Source organism: Aplidium turbinatum, chromosome 2 (assembly GCF_918807975.1).
Source record: "Aplidium turbinatum chromosome 2, kaAplTurb1.1, whole genome shotgun sequence".
NCBI classification, from domain to species: domain Eukaryota; kingdom Metazoa; phylum Chordata; class Ascidiacea; order Aplousobranchia; family Polyclinidae; genus Aplidium; species Aplidium turbinatum.
In genome coordinates, this window is record NC_137473.1 from 52,388,957 (window position 1) to 52,401,050 (window position 12,094).

The following is a 12,094-nucleotide window of genomic DNA, read 5'->3' on the forward strand; positions in this document are numbered from 1 at the left end:
TATTAAACTGCGATCAGCGACTTCGGCTTTTTTTAATTTTTTTTCTCGATCTTTTCAGGGTACGAACTGACTGTACGAATGGTTCAAGGTACGAACTAGGTTGCACCCCCTATATAAGTTCTAAATTCAACACTTATGATCAACTGATTCTGTGACGTGTAGGATACGTATTGGGCTGGGGCTCCAAAGGGAATGAGTTCGATACTACGCGGAGGTATTTTTTTTTTTAATTTTTAATTAAATTTTGACCCGAAGTGACTCAATCGTTAGGCTTCTGCATTTTTGTGGTCAATTTTTAATTTGAGTAGCCTACAAAACGCAAAAATGTAATGACGAACGGAAAATTACCCAGAGAAATTCTCAAATTCCAGAAAATTAAAAACTCTAACTTTATTACTTAATTTTATTTTTTAAATTTCTTGAAAAGAGGATGTGACCGTGTTTGCCAAACGACGCAAAAATGTAATGCGTTGTTCGGCAAACACGGTCACATCCTCTTATGACGAACGGCAGCAATGGCCGAGTGGTTAGCGCGTTGGGCTCACAGTCGAAAGCCTGCATGTTCGACTCCAGCCACCCGCACTTGCTGTTGTTTCTCTAGGCAAGAAACTTTACGATAATTGCCTCTACCCAGTGATCGATTTCGAGTAATGGGTAGTACCAAATTTAAGTCATAAGTAGAGTAGACAACCGGAAACAGACATTACAGTCGGTTGCAGCGTGGGTCAGGTGTATGTCGGAAGGCGTACACCGATGCATAGCGCTCTAGTCCGCTTTCCCGCACTGCAGGATAAAGATAAACAAACAAACAAAAAAAATTACCCAGAGAAATTCTCAAATTCCAGAAAATTAAAAACTCTAACTTTATTACTCATAGTTGAAAAGACATAAAAAATTGGGCTGTAGGCTACTCAAATTAAAAATTGACCACAAAAATGCAGCAGGCTAACGATTGAGTCAATTCGGGTCAAAGTTTGTCTAAAATGAAAAATAAAAGAACGCTTGCCGCGTAGTATCAAACTCATTCCCTCTGGAGCACCAGTCCGATACGTATCCTACGCGCCACAGAATCACTTGAAAGTTGGTGTTGAATTTAGAACTTATATAGGCACTCTTCTCGTCTTTTGCTTTGAAAGAGAAAAAGAAAAAAATACCCATATAGTGACGTCATGACCGGTCAAATAGTGTTTCAGTTTCAAAGACCGGCGCCGGTCAAATAGCCACTGCCTTTTTTTTACTTATTGAAGGTGGCGGATGACTGTTTGTGGTCTTTTTACTGTCTCTATTTTATTCAATAGGAATTGTTAGTTCTTAATTCTTTTACAGTTAGTAATTTTGCTGCATCTACTGGTAGAAAAATAAACTTGATTGATCGCTAGATACCGTATAGCGTTTTTGTTTTAGCCTTACATTTTGCAAAAACATAATTATTATAGGCTTGAGCACATGAAGTTCATGCTCAGATGACATATAATACTTATATATAGCCTCTGCTTACAAGTAACCAATGTTAGATTTTGTCATATGAGTGCAAAAATGTATAATCTGATTATTTTGATAAGTTATGCCTTGGCTAGGTATCTTGTTCAATTTATTTAATTGGCAAAGTAGGTATATACAATACATACAATTAGCCAAAAAAAATACATTCTTAGCCACAGTTTGGACTTAAACCATTACGGTAGGGGAGACCGGGGCAATATGAACCACAAAAATTCGGGATGCTCTCATTCGCCCTCTAATTGATGTAGAATTATGAAATTTTCAGGTTGCATAGTCTTTAACATTATCTATAAAATATCACAAGCACAATTCACTTACTTCTCCAAAATTTGAATTATTACAGTTTTTCATGAAAAAATGGCCTGGGGTATTATGAACCTTGCCGGGGCATTATGCACCAATATAAACAACTTTCCATAAAATGCTTCAAAGCAGTGATTGTCAACCTGGAAGTTAGTAGAGTGGGGTTAAGAAGATTTTTAGGAAGTTTTTGCCTTTCAGGTCTGACTATTTGCATTATTTGAATAGGAAAAGCTGAAGTTATGAGGTTTCAATGCAGCCAGCAAGTCTTCACTTGCATAGTAATCTACACAACTGGTCTCCTAACAACAATGGTTGTGTGGTTGCATGCAAAAACTTAGCAATGGATTCAGACAAAAAACTCATGACCAACCACTAGTAAAGAAAGCTAGCACACAAAATTTATTTTTACATTTTTTAAAGACATGCACATTATGAAATCACAACAGTTCACTTAGTCACATAGGTTAATGTTCGGTTTACTTAATCAGTTAACTTCATGTTCAGTGTTGAAGTGGCATTCAAATCGGATTGAGCCAAATGTTCTGGTTGTCTGCTCTGTGTAGGTGGGATAAGGGAGAACCTGCTTAATTTGGTTAGTTTCTACATATTTCACATCACCAGATGGGGGCTTTTTGAAAGTGAATTTTCACTTTTGCGGTAAAAACCATCTGGTTCATAATACCCCGGCTAGAGTGTTCTTATTCAAGCTATTGCCTAACAAAACGAAATCAACATAAAGCTTAAAATCAGTTTGCATCAGTATTTCATACATATAACCTATCCCTGAATAAAAATTTAGATTTCTAGAGTCCCTGTACTAACCATGCCAGGCCTACCAAAATGGAAAACTGAATTTACTTTTGACCTCTAAAACTACATTTTTCCAATTCTACTGAGAACAAAGAAGTGCTGACCAAAAATGATGGTACCATAAAAGCATGGTGATCCTGTGACTAAAATATGCAAATGAGATCTTAGGATTTCCAACAGTTTTCCAGAAAATGGCCTGGTTCATAATACCCCGTGGTTCGTAATACCCCGGTCTCCCCTATGCAACATCATGAACTGTCTGGTGTTTTTATAACCAGACTTGTCTGTGGATTCAATTAGTTTCTCTTTTTAAAACTTCTTGTTGATTTTAATGTGTTTGTATGAATCTTTACAATATGGAATGGATGATGTTTTTAAATTTGCAGCCAGGACAATGAGTGAAGGTAGTCGACAATCATCACATGAACTTGTGTTGAAAGAGTGGCTTGCTGAATTCAAAAGCTTACCAAAATCTTCTACATCAGCTTATGCCAAAAGCATTGGAGATAAAAACGATGTGATGGAAGTAATTAGAGCTGTGCTTAATCCAATCGCCAATGACACTTTGTTGCAACATGCACAGCCTGTTTGTCATCAACTTTTTGAATTTTATCGAAGTGGGTAAGAAAGCATATTGCATTATTAAAGTATTTTCAACCCTTGTATACGAAGATGTACTGAAAGCATTCAACAACAAGAAATGAATGTGATCAGTATTTTACTTGGGAGCAAGTCTTTTAGGCGTGCACACTGTGGCGTCAGGATATTTAAGTGCGGAGCACTGTGGGGCTGGGTTTTTTTTCGGTCATTTATCGGTCATTGACCGATTTTTTAGCAAAATGTCCGAAAAAAATATAGTTAATTCGGTCAAAACGTCCGAAAAAATATACTATATATTGACCAAAAGTGATCTAAATAAATAAAAAATGACCGAACTTTTTCGAGTCATTTCGGACAAATGACCGAAAAGTTTCAGCAAAAAAAAAACCCAGCTGTGGCGCCCGTTCATTTAGGTGCTATTCCACTAAGTCTGCAGATTGTATCAGCTTGGCAGGTAAGGCAATGCTTTTCACACAAAATGTTATATTGAACAGAAAAATATTTTGTTTTGTTAATGCGCGTGCATTTATTTGTTGTTAGTCCAGGTTTGCGTCGGTGAAAGTTTCATCAGTAAATTATTCAAGTTATCGAACATTATTGAGTTCACTTTTAGTTAAGTCAAATAATAACTAAGTTACACTAAACATCAGTAAAAATATACCGTAGCCCAGGGGCACAATTAGGGGGGCTGTCTAGTCGGCATGACAGCCCCCTTTAAGATTTGCAACTTTAAGAAGAGGGACGACTAACTAGACTGAGACTTACGTACTACTTAACGTGTGTCCGTTCAAGCTACGTTCTATGCATACCAAACTTGTTTCACGCTCAAGTCGCATCAACCGCAATACAAAATATTAACAGGGCGTCATTTATTCACGCAATATGATGTCATAAAAACAAAATGGCTTGGGAAACCGGCTCAGCTTTACGCTTACAACGGCATGAAAAAGAAGCTTTGCAAAGCCATCATTTTAACAAGTTCTCATTCTCAGGTTCAATCGTTTTCTTCTTCTTGCCTTTGTTCTCTCAAAACAACACACGTGCGCACACACGCGTAAGGGACCTCTGTTGATCACATGCAGAAACGGATTGGCATGCACGACGCACGTGACTTGTAGGCGTTTTGCGGACGGCGGAGCATTTTTTCAATTTTTATTTTTTTATTTTTTTCCTTTCTCCGTATTATTTCCGAATCCAATTACCCGATAAAAAGCGGTTTTTAGATTCGATTCTGGATGGATTCGAATCTTAAGGATTTGAAATTCTACTTTGGGCATCCCTACTTAGGATGCAACCTTATTAATCCACAAAACGAAACTGCAGCTGGCTTTAGGCTAGTCTGATTTGTAATCTTCGTATGGTCGCAACTTCGCACATTCTTAAACCAATTTTATAATTTTGGTATCAAAAAGACGGCAATGAAATTTTCTTTACAATCTTGACGTGTATCCAGGCCCTAAGCTTGCGTGGACTACTTTTTAAAATGTGGGCTTGGAGAGCAAACAATTTGCTGCCTACTTTCGAAAGCGCGGGAATCTTTTTTGAGAGAGTAGCAAGCGCGGACAGAGCGAAAACGGTCGCTTCGCACGTCACAGAATTGGATCATTGCGCTGTCAAATTACACTAGGCTAATATTCTAACAATCTAACTGTGATATACCAACTTCTACAAATAATTGAATACCTGAATATGAGAATGGCCCAAGTCCAAGTGATACCATTTCGAGAAAATCAAAAAAAACTTCCCAATTTTTTTTTTGTTAAAGGTATCAAAGCCTGGTTAATATGGGTAGTTACTCATGGGAATAGACAACAAAAAAGCTGCATTGTGTGTTGCTGTGCGTTATAGTTTATGCGGTGCGGATCGTCAAACTCACTGGATTTGGACCCTTCTTATATTCAGGACCTCACAAATTTGTAATGCACTGCGCTTTGCTTGGATATATTGATAGATAGCACCTTGCCCACTGGCGTTGTAACCCCCCTGCAATACCTGCAGTCGCAGGGGGCCCACACCTAAAGAGCCCCACGTTTAAGGGCCCCCTCTTGAGGTTGAAGACCTTTTTTGTTTTGAAAAATAACTTGTTTGGGACAAAAAACGGAGCGTTTCTTAGCTAAAGATGCAGTGACAAAAGCCACGCAGGGGGGGGGGGAGGCGCTCTCGCTAGGTACGCCACTGACCTTGCCCCATTGTCATATCAAAATACATTCATCATGAAAGAAATCTGAGATTTTTGTTATGTACAGTAAAAGCAGTTTTTCAGTTCATTGCGTAAGATAAAAGCAGTTTGTGTAAAAAGTAACTCTTTAGTTTTCATAGTCTGAGTTTTGTGCATCAAAGAATGCATCTTCCGTTGTAACGAGTTGGTCTATCATGTCTCTTGTTTCTTGGCGCAAGTATTTTTTCAGTTTGATAACATCTTGCTTCTTCGCAGCTTTAATCGGTACTTAGCTAGTATAGCACTGACTAGCTTCTAAGGTAGGAAGAGCGTTAGGCTTAAGGATCCGAAATTTAGTTCGAACGAGTCCCATCATATTCTTTGAAACGTCAATTTATGAAAGAATGGCCTAAGAATAAGAATGTAGCGTATATGGCCTAAGAATGTAAGATATAAAAAAATTTATTATGAAAGTCCAGGACTTCGGCCATTCTGCTGATCATACAAATTTATTTGCCTTCGATAACACGTTTCAAAGCGTGAATTTGGATCTTTTATTTGCTCATAAGGTAGCGCTAGGCGTTAGTATTACGATGGTGGGTATAACTCATTTTGCCAAAAATGTGGACTTGGGCCCTTCTGATTTTCAGGTATTCAATTGTTAGTTTTCTCTCTCGTTGCCGACCCCCTTTGATTTTTTCTAGTTGCGCCGCTGCCGTAGCCTATATGCAAGCGGGTGGTAGGCTTGAGTGAAGAGTAACTTAGTTTTCCGTCAAAATCCAAACTAGGTTTTGCCAAAGCTGAGCTGATACAATCTGCAAACTTTACTAAGAATAGCACCTAAATGAATGGGCGCCACAGTGCTCCGCACCTAAATATCCTGACACCAGAGTATGCGCGCCTATTTGACCGGCGCCTAACTGTCTGCGCCTAAAAGACATGGACCCTTTTACTTTGTAGTTGCCAGTTTTTTGTTCAAAGTTTAGTGAAAAGATTGTAGCTTTTGTAGCAAATTAGTTGCATTTATCATTAGTGCATGTGAATACAATGCTTTATAGTTTTTTGACACACTTCTATAATAGTTTGTTATTGCAGTTGTGAAGAACTGAAAATATTTGCAATTTCTCTTTTTCCTGCTACAATTGGAGCATATTTATCCATATTCAATTCTTCCCAAGAACATGATACCCAACTGAAGTTGTCTATTGAAACATTCCTGTTATCACTTTACAATATGCTCTGTGCTGAGGTGGAAAACTTTTCGTCTGAACAACCGGACTCTGAGTCTGGGATTGAAATTCCAAATATTGTTAATTTATCATTGTACCATGACCCAATGGTTGTAAGTACATTTTATTGGAAATGTTAATTTTTTTACAATTTTAGCAGCAAAATTACCAAGCAGTTGTTGTAGTTACTTCTAAACTGCTGGCTTGATCAGTGCAAATAACTGATCGATGTTCATAATATTATTATCTCTTTGCTCGCTGGTAATGGCGTTACAGATACCGTATGTTATAATTATGTGTTATTACGTGATTAGTACAGATAGTAGTTATTCTTTAGAAACTTTTAGTATACTGATGAGTTGAAGTTAGTTACTGCAAAAGTTAGACCATAACTTTAGATTGAATAGCCTATCCAATTTATCCATGCAGTAATAAAAACAATTTTGGATATATGACTACTTATGACTAGTTAAACTTTTTATATTTGATTTGCAGTATCCATTTTCTGAGAGGACTTTGAATATGCCTAATTCAAATAGAATATTTGTTAAATTTCCAACTATTACTACTTACAATCATATCATCCCAGCTAACCGTTCCAAGGTGGGTTGATTGCTCTATGTTCATGCAGTGAACACATTTCAATTGTTTCAGTATTTGTAAATATTTTCTTAGCATACCTTCTAGTGGTGTTTGATGTAGTCACCAATTCAGTAAGCAGTAAACTTAAAAGACCGTAGTAACTTTGGGGTATTCATGTGCCTACACATCACATTTCATCAAGGAAAAGCATGGATTTTTGAGGTAGAAATTTGTCCTTATTTTAGTGTTTCATTAAAGATTCAGATATATAATAAGCAAAATATTGTAATTTTTTGTGTAGCCTACCAATTGCCTTGTAAAACCGAAAACAAGCTGGCTTGTTTATGTCACCCTGGCCTCATTTCAAAATATGCGTTTTGCTTCTTCTCAACTTGCTCTACCTCTTAATAGGTGTGCTGCTTATTGTACTGTGTTTCACTTGCAGGTATTACACACAATTTTGTCATCTTACGTGGATTATATCGCTGTTGTATCAAAGTGTTCACTATCACACTTGTGTAGTGTATGCCTGAGGTTAAGTTCCACTGGTTTTCCTTGGCAGAAAATGTATTTAAAAATCCAGCGGTAAGCTTATAGGCGAGTAAGAAGTGACATTGGACCCGGACATTTTTGATAACAACCATTTTTTGGTTGCAGGAGGCTTGTCTGGTAGTCAGACCGACGATTTCAAAATTCGGCAAAAATCGGACTTAAGGAACTGCCCCCAAACCGAATTTAAATTTGCATAGCGCGCCATCTGGCGGTTGTAAATATTTGCTCTAAATAAAATGCAAATTATGACGCATATATACACGTAATTAACAATCACAAGAAGATAAGTGTATTAAAAGTATTTAAAAAGGTTATGATCATAGGTGTCAGAAGGGAAGGGGCACTTACCTCCCCCGAATTATGATTTTACATGTAATTTGCTCGCAAGAGTGCAATTTTCCGAAATCGGATTCGACTTCCAGGCAAACACTTTCCCATCAGGTTTTCAACCAACTCTATTTTATTTTTTTGATACCTCTAAATATTCTTCCGCCGTAGACGCAACAACCACTTACATCAGACGTTAACAGTAGTTTTTTTTACAATTCTCGCACCTCACCACTCAAATGTTACTTTAAATTTAGAACGTTTCTTACCTATGTTGCAGCTTACAAGATGAATTTGGCTTCAAAAATCGTGTCTTGGCAACCTCCGCCTCTCCCCCACCCCTGCATTTTTTCTGATAACACCCATTTTTGTGACGTATTTGGTCATTTATTAGTTTAATGATTTTCACGCAATTATAATCGCCTATGTTAAATTGTAATTTAATGTAGGCTATATATATATACAACAACTCAAAAACATTAGAAACTGAAACAAATGGTGATACAAACTTGGCAGATGTAGAATCAACGTATAGTAAAAAGATGAACATCAGCGATTTGAGCGATTAATGTTTATCTGAAGACAATTTAATGTCGTTTATTCAGTACTATTTCTTTGCTTCAACAGAAAAGGCAGAGTATATTTAATATATGCGTTCACTTTCATTTACAAATCATTCGTTGCAAAAAAAATAATTTTCTTGAAAAAACTACCACAGTAATAATTTGAGGTCTCGTTCTACAGATACAACTATTTTTATTAAAGTAAATATACTTCTACACTTACAGCTCTTGGGTATCTAAAACTCTAAGTGATGAATTTTCACACTGAGCACAAGCACTTAAACCTTTCTTGGAGCAACCACGAGATGTGCATAAACGTTTAGCGCTCCTGCAATTGCATCTAATTTCTTTCAGAAAGGTTTTGAGTGCACATTCATTTATCTGTCATTATTGGGACCAGACCAGAAGCTGTTTCCTTGCATCTATAGAAAGTAGGATTCAGCACAGTTTTTAAATGACGCCATGTTGACACTTGATGATGCACACGAAGACTGTGAAAGTAGCATGCCCTACTTCTTGTAGGCATTGTTTGTTTGTTTTTCATATTTTTATCCTGCATTGCGGGAAAGCGGACTTGAGCGCTATGCATCTGTGTACGCCTTCCGACGTACACCTGACCCACGCTGCAGCCGACGGCAATGTCTGTTTCCGGTTGTCTACTCTACTTATGACTTAAATTTGGTACTACCCATTACTCGAAATCAATCACTGGGTAGAGGCAATTATCGTGAAGTTTCTTGCCCAGAGAAACAACAAGTGCGGGTGGCTGGAGTCGAACATGCAGGCTCTCGACTGCGAGCCCAACGCGCTAACCACTCGGTTCTTTAAACTGATTTATATTTTGAGGATACAGCGTAATTGTAGCGCAATAAACTCAAAGTATTCATGGAAAACCCTTGCTTGTACAGAATTTGGGCAAATTCTTGTCCAATTCTGGAAATGTCTTCTTTTAAAGCTTTCTTGTTTCCGAAGGCGGCACATTTACATTGCACTTTGTCCAGACCTTGTAAGATTTTAAAAACTTTTACTTTTCCCATTCTGTAAAAGCAGGATGTTGTATCGCATCCAGTGAACGCGTGGCAAAATAGCAACGATCGGCACATAGTTTCTCCGAGATCAAGCTGAGCTCGACGAATGGAAATTTTCGCAGACGTTTTCATATAAATGCTGTTTCCGCATGGTGCGTGAGAAAGCAAAAGGGTGAGTATGTCAGTATCGTCAGCCATCACAATTACTTGACCATAAGTTTTATGTTCTGCCAGCACCTTACGGACGATAACAACATCAGCGTCTCCTTCTCCTTCGGCCTTGTCCACAGTAATGCCATTACTACTAAGATTATCCAAAAGTAAGTTTATAAATTTTTGCTTGCTACGTTTATTTGATAAAAACGCGGATTTATTTGCCGGGATGGGTGTGTTGCAAATTGTTACGTTGGGACAAGATGTGTTGAGCTTTCTGCGTTTTTGCTCTGCTCCTTTTGTTGTTTCAATATCATAATTGTCAAAACCAACGGTGATATTGGTATTTTCCCCGCGTAGAAGATATTGAATGAAGATTTCAAGGAAATGTTTCATATTCCCAACTTTTGGCCAGGAAAGTCTGTGAATAAGAGCACAGCCATCAAATACAAGTGAAACACAAGGTCAATCCCTGTACAAGGTAATCGAGATTTAGTGCACAAAATATCCTCATTTTGCGAGATTATGTACTTGAAAAATGCAGATTTCTGAGATTTCCGCATACTTCCGTCATCTGAGAAAAGTGATGGTGGAACATTGGCAAGTTCATACGCAAATATGTCCGGTTCCAGTGGCCCCTGCAAGCAGGCGGTAGACAGTAGGCTAATCTGTGAAAGATTTCGGTGGATGACATGAGTAATTTGTGTATCTCTTCATCTCCACATTTTAATGTTTTTCACATTACGGCAAAGGTACTTGATTGGTCATATCTTTTTAGAGAAATCGCTTTCAGCTTCTTTCCACATATTTTGCGAATAATATCGTTACCAATAATTAAGGCGTTATCCACATTTACACGGGTATCAGCGATAAAGCTTGTTGAAATGTTATACAAATCTTCTCTCTCTGTATGACATGGGTTGTGGCTTTGCAAAAATGACAAAAACTAATTTAAATGTAAACGGTTAAGCTTAATATTTCCATCTCGATATTGGTGGGACCAAGTGCAAGAAAATTTCATTGTGAGAAATCGGAGTGCTTCGGTGTACTACGACAGGATGTGCGCAGCAGTTAAAAGCCATTTCACTTCTGCAGATTCCCTGTGAGTTAATTAATCCACCGGATGCTTTCCCCGATCTCATCAACGTTTGCTCAATCGTCATATCACTCCATGTTCCGCTCCAGTACAATTTTTTTTCTCCTGATAGTGAATAGACCGTTCTTCATTGTAGATTGAAGACAATGGCACATGTTTTCATTGTCTTGAAGATACAAAATATAGCATTTCAAACAATGGTTGTGTCCAGCAGCTGCAAAATAGGGAAGCATGTCCTTGGTAGCCTTTAAATGCAGGGCCCAATCGCCGCTGCGTTCAGATCTCACATACAGTCGAATAATAGACACAAATTTCATAAAGATCGCCCACAGTTTTCTGCTTTAGTTTGGTTATTTGAGATTGAAAGTTAATTAAAACTTGATTGTCAGTAATTTTATCTAATTCAATCTCGTCTGTGAGACATCTTTGTACAACTTCTCCTACTACTTCCATTGTAAATCACTCGCAAAAGCATCTCCCTGTTTAATAAGCATAATGGTGCATAAATAACGGAATCTTAGAATACCATTCGAAAGAGCTTCTATGTGGTTTTGTATATGACAACTAGAACATTTGTTCTGGGCATTTTCTGAAATCTTTTTTTAGTGAAAGTTGAAGATATAAATCATTACCACATTTTATGTGCCCGTAATTTTCTGGTTTGTCAGATACGTTGTAACAAACGAAATTACATTTTCCGAAATCCGTCTTAGTTAATTACGTTGTAAAATTTTGCAAATTTTTGAAGAATTTTACAACCACTGCACTATCATTGCAGCCTAGTTTCTGTTGCATGAGGCATTCAGTAAACAAAATATGTTATTTTGCGTCGATTTAACGTCACCAGACGTTGAATCAACGTAAAATAGCAAATTATGCTGAAGGGTAATTCTAGACACTATGTTAATCATCCTTGTTTCACTTGAAATTCGCCAATTAGCACGAAGGAAAATACTTATGTTTTTCTTCCTCTAGATGGCGCGCCGATCAATGATTGCTCCCCTCATAAAAGCCTTTCCTTATGTCCGAATTTTGCCGAATTTTAGATTTGGGGTCTCAAACAGGAAACCCATCTTTTTATGAAGAAAAATGGTTGTTATCAAAAATGTCCGGGTCCGGCTATTTTTATGTCAATTCTTACTCGCCTATTATATTAACTTGGTTTTATGTTGATGCAGTATTACAACATG

At 37.6% G+C, this 12,094-nt stretch overlaps 1 protein-coding gene across 1 annotated transcript in view; it reads left to right on the plus strand.

Annotated features, from left to right (window-relative positions):
* Positions 1–12,094, plus strand: part of LOC145764663 (hyccin-like) — a 33,687-nt gene that overhangs the window by 9,474 nt on the left and 12,119 nt on the right. The window contains exons 2-5 of the mRNA XM_082576310.1: positions 3,003–3,237; positions 6,470–6,716; positions 7,099–7,206; positions 7,631–7,770. Coding sequence (XP_082432436.1) covers positions 3,011–3,237; positions 6,470–6,716; positions 7,099–7,206; positions 7,631–7,770 — 722 coding nt within the window. The 5' untranslated portion in view covers positions 3,003–3,010. The remainder of the gene's footprint in view (positions 1–3,002; positions 3,238–6,469; positions 6,717–7,098; positions 7,207–7,630; positions 7,771–12,094) is intronic.